The sequence below is a fragment of the Monopterus albus genome, unplaced genomic scaffold (genome assembly GCF_001952655.1).
Source record: "Monopterus albus unplaced genomic scaffold, M_albus_1.0 scaffold150.1, whole genome shotgun sequence".
Taxonomy (NCBI): Eukaryota; Metazoa; Chordata; class Actinopteri; order Synbranchiformes; family Synbranchidae; genus Monopterus; species Monopterus albus.
Genome location: NW_018128030.1, coordinates 1 through 23,101, shown reverse-complemented (window position 1 = coordinate 23,101; position 23,101 = coordinate 1). Strand labels below are relative to the sequence as shown.

At 41.9% G+C, this 23,101-nt stretch overlaps 3 protein-coding genes across 3 annotated transcripts in view; 2 read left to right on the top strand and 1 right to left on the bottom strand.

Annotated features, from left to right (window-relative positions):
• bicra (BRD4 interacting chromatin remodeling complex associated protein) overlaps positions 1-8,421 on the bottom strand; it is an 11,458-nt gene extending 3,037 nt beyond the window's left edge. The window contains exons 1-14 of the mRNA XM_020614713.1: positions 8,376-8,421; positions 8,230-8,275; positions 7,629-7,694; positions 5,294-7,372; positions 4,921-5,115; positions 1,878-2,495; positions 1,443-1,626; positions 1,259-1,356; positions 950-1,084; positions 796-845; positions 551-699; positions 357-451; positions 153-255; positions 8-46 (exon numbers count right to left, since the gene is read on the bottom strand). Of these exons, the coding sequence (XP_020470369.1) occupies positions 8-46; positions 153-255; positions 357-451; positions 551-699; positions 796-845; positions 950-1,084; positions 1,259-1,356; positions 1,443-1,626; positions 1,878-2,495; positions 4,921-5,115; positions 5,294-7,372; positions 7,629-7,694; positions 8,230-8,275; positions 8,376-8,416 (3,898 nt within the window). The 5' untranslated portion in view covers positions 8,417-8,421. The remainder of the gene's footprint in view (positions 1-7; positions 47-152; positions 256-356; positions 452-550; positions 700-795; positions 846-949; positions 1,085-1,258; positions 1,357-1,442; positions 1,627-1,877; positions 2,496-4,920; positions 5,116-5,293; positions 7,373-7,628; positions 7,695-8,229; positions 8,276-8,375) is intronic.
• A 4,531-nt stretch (positions 8,422-12,952) lies between these two features.
• On the top strand, positions 12,953-17,154 carry napab (N-ethylmaleimide-sensitive factor attachment protein, alpha b). The gene is made up of 12 exons (XM_020614712.1): positions 12,953-13,044; positions 13,156-13,268; positions 14,164-14,243; positions 14,343-14,459; positions 14,988-15,034; positions 15,127-15,204; positions 15,340-15,395; positions 15,548-15,632; positions 15,714-15,818; positions 15,899-15,967; positions 16,302-16,352; positions 16,596-17,154. Exons 1-12 carry the CDS (start codon positions 13,036-13,038, stop codon positions 16,695-16,697), a joined length of 912 nt encoding a protein of 303 aa, XP_020470368.1. The 5' UTR covers positions 12,953-13,035; the 3' UTR covers positions 16,698-17,154.
• A 94-nt stretch (positions 17,155-17,248) lies between these two features.
• Positions 17,249-22,317, top strand: b3gnt2l (UDP-GlcNAc:betaGal beta-1,3-N-acetylglucosaminyltransferase 2, like). Its single transcript, XM_020614711.1, has 2 exons — positions 17,249-17,970; positions 20,868-22,317. The coding sequence occupies exon 2, from the start codon at positions 20,987-20,989 to the stop codon at positions 22,298-22,300; it is 1,314 nt and encodes a 437-aa protein (XP_020470367.1). The 5' UTR covers positions 17,249-17,970; positions 20,868-20,986; the 3' UTR covers positions 22,301-22,317.
• Positions 22,318-23,101: the final 784 nt, after the last annotated feature.

Sequence of the window (23,101 nt, the reverse complement as noted above, 5' to 3'; positions counted from 1 at the left end):
GAGGAAATTACACTCTCCAACATGCGCACGTTTGCCACAAATTCCTCTGCAAGAAAATAAACAGAATTATATCATTAGCACACAAATACACCCGAATGTCTTATTTAGATCAAGACAATCAAAAACCATGGCCACAGACAGTGGTAGGGTACCTGGTCTCTCCTTGGCCAAAATCCTGTCCTGACTCAACGCAATCTTCTCCTCCTGAATGAACATCCGATCAATCATCACCATCTCTGCCGAGGGGCCCAGTCTCTGCTCATGTTCGAAAGTCAAAGATAATCAGTTCAAATTCAACTCAGGACAAAGAAGACAGCAAAAAGGTGTAAAGTGCAAATGCTGGTTTATAAACTTACTTTAGACTCTGCAAAAAGCAGGTAGCGATATTTATCCAGCATGGCCTGGGTCCTTTTCAGCAGCTGGCAGGAGACCCTCTCAAATTCATCATCCACTGTGCACAAGACAACCAAAGTGTTCATAAAGATCTTGAATTTGGGAAAAGGGTAGTCAACTGTACAGTGCCTGCATGAGAAGCTCTGGAGTTTGTTACCTCTTTGATAGTCTTGAGAAGAGTTGGCAGTTCCCTGGTAGAGATGGTAAGGCAGCAGTCTGTGCAGTGTGTCCTCAAAAGAATGAAAGGGAGCACTGTAGTTTGGGTGAAGCACTGAACCCTGCTGTTTCCTCAGCTGTTCTAGCATCCTGCAATATGGAGTATATAAGGTAAAGTATAATACTATTCACATAAATGTAATTATGACCCAGTTAAAATAATTCATTAAAATGTTTTCTACATACCTAGCTTCTTTGCTGGGCTCTGCACTGAAAGGCATCTTCATTGTTGTTGACTGTGATGTTAAGTAAAGAGATGAAAACCAAGGATTAAAATCATCAGGCTGGAGCTCAACTATTAGAGGCAGTTTCAGAGGCAAACGCAGTGACACTCCTTTACCTGAGTCTGAACTGGAGCTGGAGGCTGTGGAGCAGGCATTTGAGTCACACTAGCTCCTAACACCTGTATCTGCATGCCACCTTTCCCCAGAGTCATCCCTCCAACTGAGCTGATCACTCCTGGCTTTGGCTGAACCTGTGGGTAAAATAAGAAAGAAGCTTAGATACTACCAAAATTCATAAAAGAAATGCAAAAAACTATCACTGTAAAATTCTGTATTAAATGTTGGGAAAAAACAGCTAGCACATGACAACACACAATAACCACCATGCATGTCACAGGATTAATAGGCTGCATAATGTTACCTACCTGTGCAGGCTGGGTAAGGCTGACAGGAGTGACTGTCTGATTTACTACTGCTCCACCCGCTCCCTGGGCTCCTGAGAATACCTGTAAGTCACTTGATGCTAAAACAAATTACAAACAGAAAGACTTTAAGGTGTGTTCAGAGTCAAGCAGTTTAAAGCATCATTAGTGGTAACCTGTGTCTAACCTGTAGCGGGAGTTTTCACAAGCACTGACGTCGGCTGCAGCACAGCAGGAAGCTGAGCGGGCGTACCAGAGCTGGCCGATGATGCAATCACTACTTTATCAACAGGCACGTCTTGCTGGCAGCTGAAGTGACTAGTGGCTTGAGGCTGAGACTGTTTGGCCTGCAGCAAGATGTTCTGTTGGACCTGAAAACACACCAGGACAGTTTGGACACATAATTTTGTACACAGGACAATGATCTAAATGAACTAGTTTGGCTCCTGAAGCCTCCTGATTTGTACTGATATGCTGATCACCAATCTAATCATCAACTACATTCTACAGTAGTACAAGCTGTAACATTAAAACATTGCAAACGAGCTTATCTTTTTATAGCACACATTTACAGGCAGATTACAGTGACTTTCATTAAACTGAAACTGAACAGGGACAATACCTGATGCAGCTTCTCCAGCAGCTGTTTCTGCTGAGGAGATGGCTGGGTGATGCCTGACAGGGTCTGAATTTGTGCTACTACTAATTGCAGGTGGTGCTGCTGCTCTGCTGTCAGGCCCTGGATTGGAACCTGGGCTTTCACTACAGCCGTAGCAGAAGTGCTGACAGGAGGCACAGTGAACTGGTGCTGTGCAGGTGGTGGAAGCGGAGGTTTGGGCGACTGTGACACGGAAGGCATCTCTTGTTGATAAGGGGCAGGCTGAGAGGCCGGCTGTGGCTGGGGCTGAAGCTGAACTTGAATATGTGCCTGCTGTGGCTGGCCTTGTGGTGCTGGTTGGGGGGACTCTGCTATTTGGTTATGGACAATAAAGAGTGGAGGGTGAGAGGAAGGTGTACAGGAGCGAGAGGGAGTTTGAGACTGAGACTGTGGCTGAGGTTGGGAGGGAGGACGTGACTGCTGTTGATGGTGTGGTGACTGCATCTGTTGGCTCAGAGTGAGAGGAGACTGGGAAGGCTGAGGGCTGTCCACCACCGGGGGTGCTGCAGCATGAGTGGTCAAGGCCGTTGAGGGGGACAAGCCCTGGATCTTCAGGGGCTGCTGATGTCCACTGGACGGTACCTGAAGAAGTATAATCGCAATATATTGATACGCAATTCTATTTCAAGAATGGAAAGTACTTTCATACCAGGAAATTAGGACATCAAGCACAAAAATCACACACACACACACTAAAAGTTCTACATACACACAGCATATATTAATGTGATTCTAGTACACGGTCCAAGATTTAATGCTAGATACAAAATAGGGCTGGGCGATATGGCTATATCACAATCTTAATTAAAAATCTTTTACACAACAATATTTATTATATGAAATGTATGCACAATTATTTGCACTTAAAATGGTGTTTAAAACTATGATAGCGTTTGTCTGTTATGTACTGCATAAGACAGAACTTCACATGTGTAAAACAATCCCCTCAACTTTTTTGTTGGATTTAATCTCAAACTGATTGAAACTGTTCAATAACACAGCAGTATCATGTTAACAAACGATCACTTAAGCATACACACACAAAACTTCCACTGAAAATCTGTACACAAAAATATAGAATTATCGCCCAGCCCCAATACAAATTACACAGACGTGGGTAAAACAATAACAAGCAATACAAAAAGCAAAGTGTTAGAGTTTAAATTACATCTAGTAGTTAAAGATGGGCCCGATCCAATCCTATATCGACATTTGGTCCGATATTGACGTGATTCACTCACTGGATACCGGACGGACAGGGCCGATCCATATTCCAGTCCGCAGCTTGCACTGGACTATGAACCCACCCATAATCTAACATAATTTAACATGAGTAACGTTATCGATCCATATTCCATTCCACATCTTACCATAAACCTGTGGAGTGAGCAAATAACATTACCCCTTGGTTTGACCAAAATGTCATTTGTTTGGAGATACTTTAGTATGGGAGCACTGAAAAGCAAGACAGCTACTTGTAATGTGTGCTGCGGGGTGGAACTACAGTTGAGTTGTACAATACAACCAATTTAATCAAGCACCTACAAACACATAAACTTCCAGTAGACACCCCAAAGGCTAAAGGGATTATAGAGAAGTTGCTCAAATTCATTATACTCGATGACCAACCACTATCTCTAGTGGAAAATGTCGGATTCCCAGCCTGTTGGAGCATTTAGAGCCCAGGTACCATCTGCCACCCAGAAAATATATTTCAGAGACTGTTGTACCTAAACTATACAACCAAGAGTCATTACAGTGGCGCAGTTAGATGTTAAAGCCATGAACTTCACAACTGATATTTAAACCTCAGATGTGTTCCCCTCATTTGCCACTTTACTGGACCCTGCATACAAAGCTAGGCAACACAGATTTAAAAAAAATTAATAATAAATTATTAATGCCCTAATGTTGGCTACATTTTAAATGGTAAATGTGAAATCTTACAAAACCAAAGCCACATGTTTATTTCTAGCCCAAAGTGGAGATTTGTACAAGTGCAATAATTTGGAGAAGAGCATCTCCTCGGCCTCTGACCGTCTAGTGGTTGCACTCATCCATCTTTACTCATATTTTACATTTTGTTTATTAATGTTGGTTGTTTTATTGCAATGAAAGAGCTCTGGTATTGGAATTTGTATCGGAATTGGATCAGAACTGAAAAAATGTGGATCGGCCCATCACTACTAGTAGTTGCTGAAGTAAAAGGAGTAGAAGCCCGGTGATTTTGTCTAGCATTTGAGGAGGATTGCACATAAAAAGGGAGCAATGGTCATCTGGTGAGCCAAAAAGAAAAACAGTTGATAAAACCAAGCGGTCAAGATCTGTGGGCCTGTGGTGGTAAAGTGACCTGAATACTTCAGGGACGAGAGTCGGGGAGCATGTAATTTTGGTTTGGGAGTCAATACAGTGGTCAGACTAGGGGTTACAAAGGGTGGTGGCACAGTACATAAGAGCCTAAATGAGAAGTCCATGATCGAGAGGTGTGGACTGATTGATCAGTAAATGGTCAGTAATGTAGCAGATGACTGAATTTGACTGAGCAGTGTTAGTAAAGAGGTGAAGAAGTTGCACTTAGTACCCTGATAGCTCTTCAATTAGACATGTGCAGAGTTTTAGGATTCTGTTAAAATTATACAGAATGGATGAAAATCATACAAAATTTGTTAAAAAAAAGTAAACATGGCAATTGATTACAAGTCCCAAATCCTATAGAGGTACATAAAGCTAAATATTAAAACAGCACAGAGGCTGACTCACAATACATATAGACAACTGAACATGCCTCTAGATATTGCAAAGAAATGCTGGAAACACACAGAAGCTGCAAGCAATTAGTTAATTTTTGCACTTAAGCACTGCATAGCAATGATGAGAGCTGTAGAAGCAATGACTAATGTAGAAGAGAAGCAGAGATCAGTGACAGGGAAAGGTCAGATACCCTAACGTTTGTGGCGGCAGCAGCAGTAACAAGTGGGTGGGGCTTAACATAAAGGGGCATTTCTACCTGCTTTACCACTGCTGTCATGTGGGAGGGGCCAGGGGAAGGACTGTCGCTCTGACCCACCCAAGAGTCAGTTAATTGGCTGTCATGGACAGAGGGGGCCGGAGCAGTGATGCTGTTGCTGCTGATGATTACAGACGCTGGTACGCCCACAGAGGGGGTTGACTCTGACTCATTCTCTGTTTGGTGGTGTCGTTCCTGATAAGAGTACATTTACCATTTCAGGACGAGGGAGGAAAGGAGGTAGGGGATTGAAGGGAAAGGGGAATAAAATAGTAAACCAAAGAGGTCAGACCAGGATATCACTCCGTGCATGTTATTTATACATGTTAAACATACATAATTAAAGCAAACATGCTATGAGCGGAACACAAACCTGTTGCAGGAACATCTGCAAAGACTCCTGGCTCAAGATCATGCTGGAGCCCTGGTTGGTGAGCAGTAACCTCCCTGGACTGTGTTGAGCCTGGGGGGGGACCAGCCCCACTGCTGTGACAGAGGAAGAGGTGGACACAGACATGGACGGAGAAGAGGAGGATACTGTGGTAGCTGTGGACACAGAGGAAGGCGGTTGCATGGCGAGCAGAGAGGACTGCGGCACATGCTGCTGAGTGGGATGTGCAGTCTGGTCTGTTGAGCTACCCAGCACAGTAACACACTCTCCAGGCTGGCCTTGAGCCATAGTTGCTACTCCTGTGCTGGTGCTGCTGGGGACTCCACCTGGCTGAGGTTGAAGGGCTGGCTGAACACTGAGTGCGGGGCTCAGTCCCTCCACCTGACTCAGCATGGTCAGAGAGTTCTGGATTGGCATGCCCTGTATGACTGTCTGAGCATGACCTGAGACTGTGTGGGTCTGTGTCTGGCCTTGACTCTGAGCCAATGAGACAGGCATCTGAAAGAGGGTGGGCGTGCCCATCTGGCCAGGCTGGAGCTGAATGGGCCCAGAGAGAATGTGGGCAGCCCCAGGGTGGCCCTGTGAAGTCAACACCTGTCCCAGGTTGATGTTCTGGTTTGTAGTTAAAATCTGGTTTGCTATGAGCTGTCCACCAGGACCCTGGCTAGTTATGATGTGGCCACCAGGGTGCTGGGTCAGGATCTGTCCACCTGCCTGTAGCTGTGGCAGGAGAAACTGGTGGTTCTGACCTTGCAGAACTGTCTGAGAGGGAATAACGATGCTGCCTGGTTGGTTTAACAAGTGCACACTGAGGGGCTTGCCAGATGGTTGTCCTGCTTGTTGCTTGAATAGGGTCTGTTGAAACTGAGGGCCTTGTGTTGTGGCTTGAGTACTCAGGACAACATTAGAACCTGGCTTTCCTGTCAGGAAGGCTACATTCTGAGCGGCAGAAACTGGAAGCTGCTGCAACCCTAGAGCCTTGTGGGCATCGTTTTGCAGGGGTTGTGGTGCTGACTGCTGCTGTTGTTGCTGTTTGAAGAGTTTGGGTTGGATGGCTCCCCCATGAGGAGGTTTAGGCTGAATGGGTGTTGGTGTGCGCTGGATGATCACATTCTGCATGATTTGGCCTTGAGTTTGCGTCTGGGGTCCAATTGCTGAAGTTAGAGGGGTGCTGCCAAATCCCACAAGCCCAGCAGGAGCAGCCACTGTACCACCACCACTGCTGTTTGCGCTGCTGACACAAACAGCTGGTCCATTTAAAGCTGGAGAGCCCAAAGTGGCTTTGTTACCTTGGATCAGAAGTCCACCTCCTGAGCCTCCAAGCGCTGCCTGAGAACCAGCACCTGACACCTCAGGCCCAGCCTGATGCAGCTGGTAACCACCCATGGCTTTAGCCAGAATTGGCTGCCCAGACTGATTGATAGTCATGACTGTAGGCTGACCAACAACCTGAATCTGTCCAATACCCAAATGTCCAGACTGACTCCCATTAGGAAGAGCTTGAAGACTTGAAATGGGTTGAAGCGTCACATTTCCCAGGCCTACAGGCTGCATAAATGGCTGAACACTAATGGCCTTGTTCATAACCTGGGGCTGAAGCTGAAGGCCCTGCTGGGCAAGCACTGACCCCAGCATGTCTGCTGTAGCATTGGGAGGCGTAGCAGTGGTGCTCGGGGCTGACCCAGGGAAAATTGCTGCTGCTCCCCCAACACCAACACCTATGCCTACTCCAACAGTAGTGCCTCCAGCCGCAGAGAGGCTGGCTTCAGGCAGCGTCTGAACCACCTGCGCAAGGCCTGGAATTCCAAAGGAGCCCAGGTCCAGCTCAGCCTCTGCCTCCTGTAAGCTTTGTTCTGTGATGTTGGCTTCAGCCAAACTCTGCTGCAGGATGTCACATGGCTCGTGATTTGTCCCAATGCCATTGCTCCCACCTTCACCGCCTGGGGATCCTCCCAAGATGTCCTCATCCTCCAAGAAGTCCAGGTCAACACTGACTCTGGGCAGGCCTGCCGACTCATTGGCCGACAGCTGGACTGCAGGCTGGACCTCTGAAACATGGCCCTTAAAGGACAGGAGGAAAAGAAAGAGGTGAAACCAGGTGATGAATAATTTTGATAGCTTTATGTTATGGCAAGGAATTTAACAGTGCTAACACAGACTTGCACATATGAAAATGACAGAAAAACCTCTTGTCAAGATGTGACAAATCAAAGCTTGTAGAGTGAAGATATGTTCATGGAAAGGAAAGGTATTTGGAGATGCATGCTACATAGATGGATAGGAAAAAGAAGGAGCAGGATTGGGGGATTTTACTCACCCCAGTGGTAGAGAAGAACGAGCTGGAGGGATCACTCGAACCATCCAAAAGGTCGTCAGTGTCCAACTATAGACACATCCACCCAGGATAGGACAGACAGAAACCAAAGGCACCCAAACCAACAGGCAAAAGCCACCAGGACATAGAAACATACAGACCATCAAACAGAGGAGGAGGGCAAGGAAAGGACAGAACACAGTCCAGAGAACCCACATCATGTAAGAATCAGCAAAAAGATAAGCATCAGGGGAGCAAGGCGATAGGGATAACACAGAGTCGGGAAGCATTAGTATTAACATTTCGTATTTTGAAAATTAGCTTAATAAAAAGGGAAGGCAGGTTGAAACCATAAAGAGGGCATTCAAAAAGTAAAGATACTCATTAAGTAGAAAAAACAGTAAATGAAAGCAGTGAGGAATGTGGGTTAGAGGGTGCATCAACATATAATCTGAAAGTGACTTAGGTATGGAGTCATGTAAGATCCAAATAAAACATGCACAATCAAGGCTCCTCATTACAGAAACTACAAACCCATTTTTTATAACTAGAAATCACAAGCCTACCAGATGTGACTTTTCTCACGTTTTTCTCTCTTACTTACATGGGTCTCAGATCCATGAAGAAAGTCATTGAGAGCTTCTGGGTCACTGCAGGAAAAACGTGATTCACAACAGCATAAGACAAGGCAAATGACAAAACCAGTCTGCGATATCAAACCGATCTTGCACATTTTCAGCAGTGACTTACCAAATTACATCTAGAAGGCACCTGCCGTCTTCATCATCCATGACAACTGTTAAAGATCAAACAAGTTTTAGTCTAGCGATAATTAGTTTAATTGCTAACAGTCTGCTAAAAAAAAAACTTTCAAAGGTGCATAATATTATCACTTATCTATACACAGTTACATTTATTTTATATTGTTATTACAACACCAAATGTTGTGACAGTTTGGCTTCATATTTAGCGCCCTGGTTGTTTATTGGTACAGTGAGGTTTCAGTGCTGATTTATAGTATTTTGATGTGTGTATTTTGTCAGGAGTCTACAAAACTGCAAGACTTTTTAATCAAGTGCTCATCTGCCTTGGTGTGACAATGAGTAAGATTATGTGATTATTATTAACAATCATTCCATTGTCAAAAAATTACATTTGTGGATTTGTTTTTTCAGCAAAGCACAGTATCATCACATTTTCAGCACGGATGCTCCTTACAGGAATAAAACTCTTTCTAGGGGTGTGTTAATGATGTACTACATACTGTGAAAGACAGACCTACACATGCACACACAAATAATAATATATAAAATAACAGTAATTAATATATTGCTTTCAGATTGTTCAGACTTTTCAGTTGATTACCTACATAATTATGGCTAGTTCTTAAACAATAACTTTATTTACTGTCCTCAAAAATCCACCACAGACCAAATATGGAACTCTAACTCTTCTGGCTAATCTATATGGGTAGAGATTTTTGATAAAAATCAATTCCAGCTTTTTAATTCGCTCAGTCACTGTGTGCACATTCACATTATGAGCAATGGCTCAAAACATTACACCACCTATTGCTGTTAGCCATCTCTCGAGTTTGCTGTGGGTCTTGTGAGAATACAACCACCACAGAGGCAACTATCAAAGGTTGCTGGACTTCAAATACTACAATAACAACAATACGACGTCAGTTCCTAATACACATTTTTAAAAATAGCATCTTAACATATAAAGCCAATATTATCATCAGTTGTAACAGGTCATGTTTTCATATATACGTTCAGTAACAAGAAAGCCTTCTGTTACAAACTCGTCGAGACATTAAACAGTAGATATGTCTGCTACACACAGAGAAATAGGGGATGGAAATAGACAACAAACCGAAAACGCGCGGTTTTCACACAGCCTGAAAAGATTTCTAGTGCGGGCTCTTGCTTAATTTATAACGTCTCAGAAGTTCTGCATAACACTTCCAGTAACACAAATACAAAAAGTCACCAAATACTTTACGGATACATACAACCGAGGCTATGTAAGGTACATATCCGGGGTTACCGCTCTAAAACAGCAGCGGATCGTAGCCATTACTCGGTTAGAGCACAGCCAGTGCGCAGGATATGAATGGAGACGCTGCAAGCGGCTTGCTACATGCTAAATGGTGTTTTTGAAATAGCTCCCCGTGCACATTTTGCCAAATCGTTAAATACGCATTATTTCACAACTACATCATTGTCTTAAGACTCTAATTTAGTAAAATGTTTGATTTCAAAAACCTGTTTCACCTCTTTTCCAAGCATTTTGATGCGACTATGTTGAGTTTCATTAGCCTAGCTACCTAGCCTGCTAAGCCAACAAGCTATCAACAATATTCAGACGGACAGCTAACAGCTTGAGCCTTTGACATTCAAAACAAACCAGCGAGTGACAGAATTTTAATACTCAAAGTGCAAAGCGGCACCTCGATTTAACCACGACAAGTCAATATTGTTTGTTAAGTAGTGTAAATGCAATTGCGTAGCGAGCTATCTCTTCTTGCAAGCAAAATATGAGTTAATGTTGGAATACTCTTGGATGAGGGGGATATGCTTGGGAATTCGTTGGAAAATGACAGTGTTTGCCGGGTCGTGCAGCGGTGTGGCATTTCGATTGCGGTAGCGGTGCAATCTGCGGGTTGTCTGCAGTACGCAAATATTGCAGCTCTGTTACGGTAATTCCGATTAATAGATAAATTGCTACATTGTAACAAACTCACCCGAGACGATAGAGGTGCAGGCAGCGCGGGGTCTCCAGGACAGCCTCGCACGGGCTCCTGTACAGGACCCAACTACAGGCAGGAAACAGGAGACTTCCGTTTTGCCTGATTGAAATCTGTGGCACCTTTGCCTGTTTGTGCCTTATCGACGTGTACTTTGCTGAAGGTTTACGATTTTGTGCGACAAGCTCAGAAAACTGTTCTCCTGATGAAATTGGTCTAGTGCTTTTTGTTTATAGAATTTGAACAAGCACTTCAGTTTCTGAAAGCTCAACAAAAAGCCAGCCAGCAAACCTTAAGTCAAATCTACTTAGAAAGCATCCAATGACTAACAGACTGCAGGCTAGTTTATCTCACATCGACTACTTCGAAAACTAGAACTTGCCCCTTACAACATAGCCAGTCAGTTATGCAGTTTTTTTTAAACTCTCTAACTAGTTATGACAGTTTCATATTTGGGAATGCCACTTTTTCAAGTGAAGGGGGACCCTAAAACCTTTAGTAAAGTTTTAGTGGTGCAGATGTTTATTGAATAAAGTCACATAATGTTTTCTCTTCTCTTTCAGAGCAGGAAAATGCCTGGACATCTCACCCAAAGCATAAGATCATGCAGTACAAGTGAACAAAAGATGTCTACATTAAAATGACTTGAGAAGGAATAAACGGCTACATTTTAAAATGAGCACAATCAGTGTTCAGACCTAAATGCTGCAGATGTTGAATTAAGACCTTAAAGAGCCCATGGCATGCTTTTTCTTGTTTCTTGACTTATCTACAATGTTACAATGGTGAATTATCATCTTAAACGTGACCAAAGCTCAAAAAATTAGATGTTCTAGTACTTCTTTGCAGATGCAACTCAGTTTATACAAGTCTTGCAAACTCTCACTCACAAGGCTTTTTTTCTAACAACGTAAAGTCTGTTATGATAGTTTATGGATTTCCTTGAATGGTAATATTCTCAAGGCAGCTGCACGTTCATGTGAGCTTGCCTGATATCCACCAGTGCCATTTTAAAAGTAGGATTTTTTTTGAGTGCACGCAGTTTTGTGGATGTATTTTACCTCCTGCTGCTGCACTGTGACTAGATGATGTGGAGAAAATACAGGGCCTGAGATTACTGCATGTCTGGGGATGTTCCTGTACAGGGACCTGCTGTTTTACCTGGCCAGGTCTAACCTACAAGCAGCTGGCCAGTGAAGCCCCCTGGGGCAGTGAATCATCAGCTCATCGGTGCTGGATTCCCCGGAGCACAATACCTGTTTGTTTTGACTGCTTAAAGCCAATGTGTCTGCCACATGTGGTTGTGAGAGGATTCTAATGATCCATGATGTTATTGTCAGTGCTATGCTACCTGTTGGAATTAATTTTACTAATTTGGGGTAAGTTTGTATGTGGCCATGTGGGGGAAAACTCAGTGATCACTGGTTTGATTTACCCCTAAGATAAAAGAGGCATACTAAATTTCTTTCTTTTTTTTGTTTGACTTCTTTACATATACATATACACAATACATATTTCTTGTGAATAAAAACTAATTGTTGTAACATAACATAACCATACAGTATAATACACTGAATGATACAGGGTTCAGAAAAACTACCACAACTCTAAAAGTTTTATCCTGAGCATCCTGAGAGAAAAGTAAAAAAAATGCTGTACTTCTACAACAGTCTTTACACCATTTACTTATCATTTGCTTGTTCAAATAATCAGTCCAACAATATTATTGTGCATAACATTTAAGATTAATAGGACAACTTAAGCATTATACTGTATCAGAGTCAAATTCGTCATGTGTCCAACACACCTGGCCAGTAAAGCTGATTCTGATTCTGAATATACAATGTGTGCTTTACAGGTCTGGTCTGATGCTCACTGATGTTGACAAAGAGGCAAGGAAATATTTTTGTAGCTCAGTCCCAGGTAGGTTCATAATTTTTTATGGCTATTAAATTATTATAAGATGTTTCCATATATTTGGCAAAGAGATAGGCTGCAAATTATATAACTGAAAAGCAGTTATTTGATAGTGTTTAGCATCATGGTAATATTCTGTAGGCTGTGGTGAGGTACAGTAATATTTGTGTGGTACATAGACTATATGAGCTACAATGGGATCAATAGTTAGTGAATTAAACAGAAGTCATGTTTCAGCTATCAATTTCAACAGTGATACATTGTCTGGTCTCTGAACCACTTCTAATTCAACTGTAAAGTCAATCAACATCTATATATCTTTGGGATTATGAAAATTGAAGTGGGGATAGGGGCAATGAAATTGCAGACAGTATTGTAAAGTCAGCTTTAAGGAATAAAGAAATAGATATTAAATGTCTGGATGGGAAAGTTGAATACACAATTAAAATCAAAGAAGATAGTGTAAGGGAGTGTTAAAATGGAAAAAATGAAGTCACAAGGAGCCTTCAACCCACTATTAGGAAAAGCATTTATTCTTATAGAAACCACAGGGATTATACTCAAGGATATGAAGGGATATTAAACTAAACTACCGCATTGCATATTACATACATATAGAGGGCGGTAATACACCAAGCTGTGTCTACACTGCTTTAAAATACAGAAGAAGAAGAAAAAGAAACTGAAGTTTACGAAGAACACCTGAAGGCAGCTACAGTGTTTTTGCCGCTTCCGTGTCACATGACAGAGGTAATGTATACTTTGCGACTGATGATGTGACAAGGCGAATCCATTGCTGCAGCTGCCCGTAGTTAGCAATTTTGTTGACGTTAGCATTTCTTTATTCTTCCTCAAAATTAGAGCAGCGACACGAAAATGGACAATAGCGGGAAAGAAAAGGAAGCACTTGCTTTAATCGCCGAGGCCGAAAAGAAACTAAAGTCATCGCAGTCCTTTTTTGGATCGCTGTTTGGGTGAGTATGTTAGTTAGCTGCTGTTCAGCTAATTTTGTCAAGCTAAGGGCCAACTAAGCGGAAGGTTGTGGCTATCTGTCCTGTCTTCCTGACAAAAACAAATGATTAACAACACTGATCTGCTTTGTATGTAACGTCTATTTGTTGCGGTCAATTAAGCGACTGTGCTCAAGAGCTGCATATGTTTAACGTTAGCTGCATATGTTTAACGTTAGCTGCATAAGAGACGTTATCGTCCCACGGATCATTGCTGAACACATAACTAAGTATATATCTAAGATATAGCTGTATAGAGGAGTAAACATTGCCCAGTTACATAACGCTGTGATGTCTGGTTGAGGATGACTTTAACAGGTTGTGTAATATTTCAAGTGAATCGCGCTTTAAGGTAAGGGACACTGAATATTGGCTGGAGCATTGCTTCTATGGCGCCATCCACCGGGGAAATGTTGTAAGGTCACTCGGTGCACATCACATATCAGCTACGTTTGTTTACAGTAGCTGAGTGGAATGGATCTGTGAGTTGCAGCAGATTTAGCAATAAGTTAGTACCCAAAATAAGCCCCCACCCACCAACAAAATCCATATAACAATCCAGACATTTAACTGTATGTTTTTTTTTTCCAGATCAGAAATACATGCATGCCCAGAAGCTATATGTTTTGCGTGAACAGTGGCCACATGCTTATCATATTAACAAAAGCACTGAGTGAAGTGAACAGAGGAATCCTCTCTGTCATGCAGTCTGCCCCAAATCAATATGTAGTACTAATGATTGACTCAAGCTACTATGATACTTGAGTGGCAAAGGGTGTTAACTCTAAACCAAAATGTTCTTAGAATAAAAGAAGTAAATGAAGACTCCTTGCTGAACTAAATGTGTGCTGTCACACAGGAGTTCCTCCAAGCAGGAAGAGGCCTGCGACCTGTATGTGAGGGCAGCCAACATGTTCAAAATGGCCAAAAATTGGTGTGGTAAGAATAATTATTGCAGGTTGAATGAATAAGTGTAATGAATGCCTTTTTCCTAATATAGACATTCAGCCTGCTAACATGCAGGGTTTTTTTTTTCAGCTGCAGGAAATGCATTCTCCCAAGCTGCTTGCCTTCACCTGCAGATGCAGAGCAAACATGATGCAGCAACTAACTTCATAGATGCTGGAAATGCCTTCAAAAAAGCAGATCCACAAGGTAATCATTCCTCATCACCACCCTCAGGATATACAACTGCTGAAGCACACTTGTAATGACCTGTTTGCAAGCTGCTGAGTCATTTCCACTGGACCATGCACATAAAGCCAATGGCATCTCATGCCATTAAAATGTTCCAGATGAAGAGCTTCAACAGCATCATTCACAGATCATCCAACACTGTGCAGTAGGCAAATGAGGACATGGACAATTGAAGGCATTGTACTGGAAAGATGTGTAAATAAATAATGATGTCAAGCCCGGTGGTTATCATCTGTTAAACACAGTAACACTGCTGCCTCGAACCTTGCACTTCTCACAACTGGTTGATTTTGGAATCCAAGTTTGACATTATACTACACAGCCTTACGTTGGTTCATTGTTTACTTGCCCCTTGCTGTTGCCTTGCATGGGGATACGTACATGCACATTGAGAGCCACTGTACCAGAGTCAAATTCCTCGTGTCCAACACCTGGCCAATAAAGCAGATTCTGAGGTTTTCTAAATATTGTTATTTTTCTCAACAGAGGCCATAAACTGCCTAAACCAAGCTATTGAGATATACACAGACATGGTGAGTTTATGAACAGGGAACTCTTCATTTGAAAAAGCCATCTTATGTTTTGTACATGATTTGTTTTGTAACATATTTGTGTTTTGATGTAGGGGCGCTTTACCATCGCAGCAAAACATCACATCACCATTGCTGAAATATATGAGACAGAGCTGGTGGACATTGACAAGGTTATATTATTTAACTCTGTCAGTTTAGTGATTATTACTGTACCTGTGAACTCCAGGGCAGAGTTTTGCCTCTAATTTAGCTGATAATAGTTCTGTATACACCTTATGTCCAATTTAGTCCGATTTCCATTCCAGGCCATTGCTCATTATGAACAAGCGGCAGATTATTACAAAGGTGAAGAATCTACCAGGTATTTTGAATGAGAAATATTCTCTTTTGTTTTCATCTGATGCTTTTCCCTTTTTGTTTGGCTTTACTTTATGCATTTTCTTTTTATTTTCATGCCTTTTTAGTGGCGTTTGATCCCTGATATCTTGGATGCTTTATGATTTTTCTTCTCAGTTCAGCAAACAAGTGCCTTCTGAAAGTAGCAACCTATGCTGCTCAGCTGGAGCAGTACCCAAAGGCTATTGAGATCTATGAACAGGTGAGATAATGCTCAGCTTGTTGCCATCATCTTTACTGACCTCCACTAAACAAACAGACATTAAGTGTACTCTGACTTTAGGTTGGAACCCATGCAATGGACAGTACGCTTCTGAAATACAGTGCCAAGGACCACTTCTTCAAGGCAGCGCTCTGTCACTTCTGCGTAGACATGCTGAACGCAAAAGTAAGCTGTAACACAGACTAATCATGTACAGCAACTGTAACGTGAGCAACCGTTCTAACATTCATCTTCTTTCTACCCAGCTTGCTGTGCAGAAGTATGAAGAAATGTTTCCGGCGTTTTCAGACTCGAGAGAATGCAAACTGTTGAAGGTAAGCTCTAAAATCCTCACACAAAAACACAGAAGAAGCTTGTAAATACAGAGAGGGAAGGCTGATGGGAAGAAGTTTAACTTAAGACTACTGCTCTGTTTCCTGCCGCTCTGCGCTCTCTTACTGTTTTCACTTAAAGCTGTTGGTTGACCCTACTAATATCCATATACTAATCGAAAACAAACGTTAGATTGTAAATATAAAACACCCCTTATTCAGACACAGTGCATTATAGTCTGTTGTTTAGTTCAGATTGCGTTTAACCCTCAGGATGTATTTTTTTCAGGCTTCGTGATGTTCAGCATTATTGTAAACATGTTTTATATCTAACCAGAAACTTCTAGATGCCTATGAAGAACAGAATATGGACGCCTACACTGATGCAGTGAGTGGACAATTTTCTTTCAGCACTACTTGTAGATGATGCCAGTAAATGAATACTGAGACCTTGAAGATTAACATCTAGTTCAAAAGATTTGAAAACACATTTGTCCAAATATTGTTTTGAGCTATTATGTTTTAAATAAAATAATAAAGACCAGACCAAAATGCCACACTCTACAACCCAACTTTTCTGTCTTTTCTTTTGTGTGTGTTGTTTTTGTAATATCTGCTGCTCCTGTCTCAGGTGAAGGAGTACGACACCATTTCCCGACTGGACCAGTGGCTCACCACTATGCTTCTCCGCATTAAGAAAACCATACAAGAAGATGAGAGTGACCTTCGCTGACTTTATCTCCTGCTTGTCCTTCCTCAACAACCAACTTGCATCCTCCATTTTTGGCTTGAGCCTCTTACTTCCATTCTAGCAGCAATCTTAATTTTTTGACCATTAGCCCTTCACAGAGAGTGTGATTCTTTCCTACCACCTGCAGTATTTTGTGTTTTGTTTTTAATCTGATCAACTCAAACCTCCAAACATTATATAAGGTCTTTGTAGATATGAACACTATTTTCCTGAGTGCACACTGCACACGGTATGTTAGTTGTAAATTAATGTTATGCAGGTATTGGCCCGATATTAGTTAATATTCATAACTGGGCTGCAGTACTGGAAAGTTATACCAGCACATTTATGTAACAAAGGTTTTATTTAACTTCATTGCTATAAAATGGGTGAGAGGATGAAAATTCACTTGATCTATACAATGTTTTTCAGAATGTGCTTTAGAATAAACTAAATTGACCAAACTATTTAGAGTGCTTGAGTGTACTGTAGGTCATATCAGGGCACATTTAATTAAACAGCACTTCATCTCAGTTGCAGAGCTCCTCTCCCAGCAGAAAGGCCAAGAGTTTCTGAGGTTATGCCACAGCACATACCCCCTCTGCCTTATACCGAAAAGTTCTCAGGACGCGAACAGCTAGATTTGATGACAAAAAGTCTTGCTTTTAGAAGCACATCAACTAATTTGCTACTTGTGTTTGTCACATCCATTTAAAGTGCTTTTATTCCACAAAAGAAACTGAAAAAAAGCTCATCACCTTTGTAAACATTTGCATGATTTGGTATGGATGAGAACTAGAATAGCCGTTTTTCACTGTATAGGAGTTCATTCTCAAGTGTGTTTTGTTTTGTTAATTGTCTGAGTTGTCATCTTAGCAGGCTGAAAAAGGCCTACACCAGAAGCAATACATTGATAACAAAGGAACTTTACTGATCTGAACACTGTGCTAATGTATCATGATTTTGGTCTTGAATCATGTGTACATCACTGATGTTTCCTGTCAAACGTCTGAATAAACCTGTTTTGCGTGCAGCATCCTGGGCGTGGCCTCCACCTGCATGCACTGCTGTGTGATCACCTGGTCACATGTACTCACCTGCATCTGCAGCCAAGCACCGCGGTTCCAGTTACTTTACAGAAAATAAGGAGTGTAGAACTGCTTGATGCAGATTTTATGTAGCGGTCCTCTTATCGGCTGGGCTTGGCTTTCTTGTCCCTCTGTTACTTCGGAAATATACTAAAGCTTTGGCTCTCCGCGTGTTCATCCTGGGTTTAGTAAGTATTTTACAAAACCTTAAATGCCCATTTTTTATGACTAAACTGACTTGTTGAACTCCAGGCTGAAGGTGTCTTTGTAACTCGGTTGTCTGTAAAGTCACGGCAGGTTTATCCAATTATAAGCGAGTCACACTTGAATGAATTCGTATAAACGTCTCACCACGATGGAAGGACTCTGGTAAAGATGAGATGCAATGTTTTCCATGTTTCAGTCTTGTTTAAATTAAAACCGATGCGTTTTTAATTGATCGTGCCGCTGTCTAATCAGTGAGGTCCCTCCGGAGTTGTCGTGTTATTTGTACAAAGCCAGTTGGTCTGTGTTAAAGTGACTCGTCCCAGCTGAGTAGATTTATTTATATCTAGGTTTTAATTGTCACCTCACATGGCAGCATTGAAAACAAGCTCAGAAAGTGTTCCTGTACTTGTATTGTAGCCTATACCAGCAAACATTGTGATATACAGTAATAGGCCCTGTTGATAACAGGCTGCGTTATGTTAACACATTTCATACACAGAGGGAATTCAAAGTGATTTATAGAGGCAAGGGGAAACTTTCATTGTTAAAAATAACAAGCATTAAAATGAGTTAAGACAGTCTGTCAGGAAGGTTTTTATGGTCTGCAGTATTAAAAGCTGCACCAAAACTAGTTTTACCTGACTCAGTACTGATAATATCATTTATCAGTGGAGTGTCAGCTCTGTGGCTTTGTCTAGGGACAGACTGGAGTCTGTGCAAAAGGCCATTTATATTTATAAAGTTATTCAGTTGAAACAGGTTTGGCTACTTTTCAAATGTGAGCCATTGTCAGTTTTCAATACATCCATGTCAAGTAAGTAAAAACATTTCTGAAGAAGCTAGTTGGCTGGTTGTCCAAACAGCAGGTGGATTAGTACAGTATTGTTCAAAATAATACCAGTAAAACGTGACTAACCAGAATAATCCAGGTTTTTAGTATATTTTTTATTGCTACATGGCAAACAAGTTACCAGTAGGTGCAGTAGATTCTCAGAAAGCAAACAAGACCCAGCATTCATGATAATGAATAATATAATGATAAGGCTGTGGGCAATTAGTTGAAAGGGGTGTGTTCAAAAAAATAGCAGTGTCTGCCGTTGACTGTACAAACACAAAACTATGTTGTACAAACGTTTTTGTTTCTAGGATTTAGCAATCCTGTGAATCACTAAGGAGAGCAAAACCAGAGAGACGTGGAAGAAAACGGAAGACAACCATCAAAATGGATCGAAGAATAACCAGAATGGCAAAGGCCCAGCCAATGATCAGCTCCAGGATGATCAAAGACAGTCTGGAGTTACCTGTAAGTACTGTGACAGTTAGAAGACGTCTGTGTGAAGCTAATCTATTTTCAAGAATCCCCCGCAAAGTCCCTCTGTTAAAAAAAAGGCATGTGCAGAAGAGGTTACAATTTGCCAAAGAACACATCAACTGGCCTAAAGAGAAATGGAGGAACATTTTGTGGACTGATGAGAGTAAAATTGTTCTTTTTGGGTCCAAGGGCCACAGACAGTTTGTGAGACGACCCCCAAACTCTGAATTCAAGCCACAGTACACAGTGAAGACAGTGAAGCATGGTGGTGCAAGCATCATGATATGGGCATGTTTCTCCTACTATGGTGTTGGGCCTATTTATCGCATACCAGGGATCATGGATCAGTTTGCATATGTCAAAATACTTGAAGAGGTCATGTTGCCTTATGCTGAAGAGGACATGCCCTTGAAATGGTTGTTTCAACAAGACAATGACCCCAAACACACTAGTAAACGAGCAAAGTGTTGGTTCCAAACCAACAAAATTAATGTTATGGAGTGGCCAGCCCAATCCCCGGACCTTAATCCAATCGAGAACTTGTGGGGTGATATCAAAAATGCTGTTTCTGAAGCAAAACCAAGAAATGTAAATGAATTGTGGAATGTTGTTAAAGAATCATGGAGTGGAATAACAGCTGAAAGGTGCCACAAGTTGGTTGACTCCATGCCACACAGATGTGAAGCAGTTATAAAAAACTGTGGTCATACAACTAAATATTAGTTTAGTGATTCACAGGATTGCTAAATCCTAGAAACAAAAACGTTTGTACAACATAGTTTTGTGTTTGTACAGTCAACGGCAGACACTGCTATTTTTTTGAACACACCCCTTTCAACTAATTGCCCAATTTCACAGCCTTAAGAGCGTGCATATCATGAATGCTGGGTCTTGTTTGCTTTCTGAGAATCTACTGCACCTACTGGTAACTTGTTTGCCATGTAGCAATAAAAAATATACTAAAAACCTGGATTATTCTGGTTAGTCACATTGTACTGCTATTATTTTGAACAATACTGTATGTTCCTGTGAATGTTGACAGTCAACTCATATTGTTTGTGTGTGGCTGCAGCCGTGGCCTGGTTGCATTGTTTGACATTGAGGAGTTTGGAGTTCGCACAAAAAAAGCTTTAAGTTAGAAAGTCAGGTTCTGATCATGTTCAGGGATTAGTTCTCAACAGTGGCAAACAATACAAAGACTGAGGATATCCCTGCTGATGATGTTGGAGAAAAAGTTGGTTAATTCAGTGTTGTAAATGCAAAGCCTCTAAACATCTCAATGAATCAGAAGACTGTTTCCTCCATTTGTGCTCAGCCTTTCTGACAGTTTCTCCATGGTGCCTTCTGTTTGCCAGAGATGGTTTTTACCTTTTCTGGTGCAATAGTGTCGTTACGTTACACAGTTTTACAGCTAAAACAATCAAGGAGTGAATCTGCAGTTTGATGTTAGGCTGAGTGACACGCATAGCTTCAATAAAAGGACAACTAATACTCTATCAAGCTATACAGTTTGTGGTGTGTTGATTTACTTAAAAGGTGTTGTCTCTGTATTGTTTTTGTTGGCAGGTACATCTACTGTGCCAGCTGCTGGATGAGTAACCTCAAGACTATAGGTCCCAAGACGGTCTTCCCTGAAATATGAGCTGTATCTAGGGACGTGCTGCTTGGTTTACTTACTTGAGCCAATGAGACGCATTCAAAACCTCATTGCTATGGTTTTCTGTACCACTGTATTCATAATCATCTACTTGACCATGCACCTAGAGACGAATCACCGTGTCAGGGCTGGACGAGGGGACAACCTGAAGCATACCAGGGTCCAGGTCCATGACAGTGATGTGAAAATACAGTCCTCCAAACACAAGAGCATCACCATACCTCACCCCAATGTCTATGGTACGTCTGTTTCTGAATACCTCAGACAGACCATCCCTCAAAATGGAGCGTACTGGAACCGTCTGCTGTACATGGCCCTCAAGAATCTGGACAAGGGGGAAGACCTTTTCAGACACGACTCTCACTGGCCCCACTGCAGGGAAACCATTCAGGAGCTTCTGAAAATTAATGTGCACGACTTCACCTCCTACCCTATCTTATTCCAGAACTTCTTGCAGGTCATGAACTGCAGGTACTCTCCAGTCCTGACCAGTCAGCCCAACAAGTGCATCTCCGTTGACAAGGAGGGAGCCAACGAGACCTTCCTGCTGTTCGCCATCAAGTCAACTCCTGGGAACTTTGAGCAAAGACAAGCAGTGAGGGAGACCTGGGGCCAAGAGGGGGTGTATATGGATAAAGGTGGCTCCACCAGCCGCTCTCAGACAAATGGCAATGCACTGAGAGTGCGCACAGTGTTCCTCCTGGGTGGCTCCCCGCTGGGTGACCCTGACCTTGGCCCACTGCTGTCGTTTGAAGCACAGCACTTTGGGGACCTTCTGCAGTGGGACTTCTATGACTCCTTGAACCTGACGCTCAAAATGAACATGTTCCTCCAGTGGACATTGAAACAGTGTCCTCATGTCTCCTTTGTCTTTAGTGGGGATGATGACGTATTTGTCAACACACCAGCTTTGCTCAGCTACCTGCAGTCTTTGGAGGCTTCTAAGGCATCTCAGTTGTATGTTGGACATGTCATAAGCCCAGCAAATCCTCACAGAGACCCTAATAGCAAGTACTACATTCCTCTGAGCTTCTATGATGGTCCATACCCTGCTTATGCTGGTGGAGGTGGCTTTCTTTTCTCTGGAGCGTTGCTGCAACCCTTATATTCAGTTTCACGAGTCATTCCTTTCTTCCCCATCGACGACGTCTACATTGGGATGTGTTTTAAGGCTCTGGGAGTTTCACCTGAGGCACATGCAGGTTTTCAGACCTTTGATGTTGAGGAGCACAATCGTGAGAATCTGTGTGTACATAAAAATCTTATTCTGGTTCATCAGCGCTTCCCACAGCAGATGAAGAGGCTGTGGAAGGGCATTCACAGCCCTTTTTTAACTTGTTGAACTGGGCCCATAAACAAGTTAAAAAAGTGGAAAGAGTAAATATTACACTACAGTGACAAAGTGCCATGGCCTCAGATGCTGCCATCTTGTCCCCTCAGGAGGATGCAGCAGGAGGAATTGTTATTCAGGGTTTTATTATTACTTTGCAAAGACAAAAGTGTACAATGGAACAAGTAGAGCTGTTGTTAATGAATTGGGAATACAGCAGTGTATTTTAATAGGTTTATGTGTTATAACAGGAAGATATTTTCAAACTTGAACTGCCGAGGAAGGATTATATTTCACTGCCAAGGCAAGTTAGACACAATTTTAGATGTCATTAACTCAAAGTCGATATTTCTATTGAGATTAAATAAAAATAAAATCAATCAAAACAACTTGAGGTTTCATAGTTTATTTTCCACAAATCACCAAACACGCATCAGGAGTTAGATGGCTGTTCAGTTCTGGGATTTACAGAAAAGTGTAAGCATCACAGTATACAAAGCCATCTAAAATCTGGGTGTGTACACTAAATTAGAGCAGTTGCCTCAATGAGTAACTCTAACCTCTTCTTCTCAATATCATCAGTCTGTGATTCCAGTTGTTCATTTAACTTAGCTAGTTGTACTTGAAGAAACTCAACTTGTTCACTGTTTACATCACCCTGTAAATTTTTTGCATGAACTGACATTGTACATGCTTTAGAAAGGCATAATGTTCATCACTATTCATATAACCTTCATAGCTACGTAACTGTTAGTGTGAACCAGGTGTTTACTCTTAACTCAAACATTCAAGCTCAATTGAACCTCTCAATGT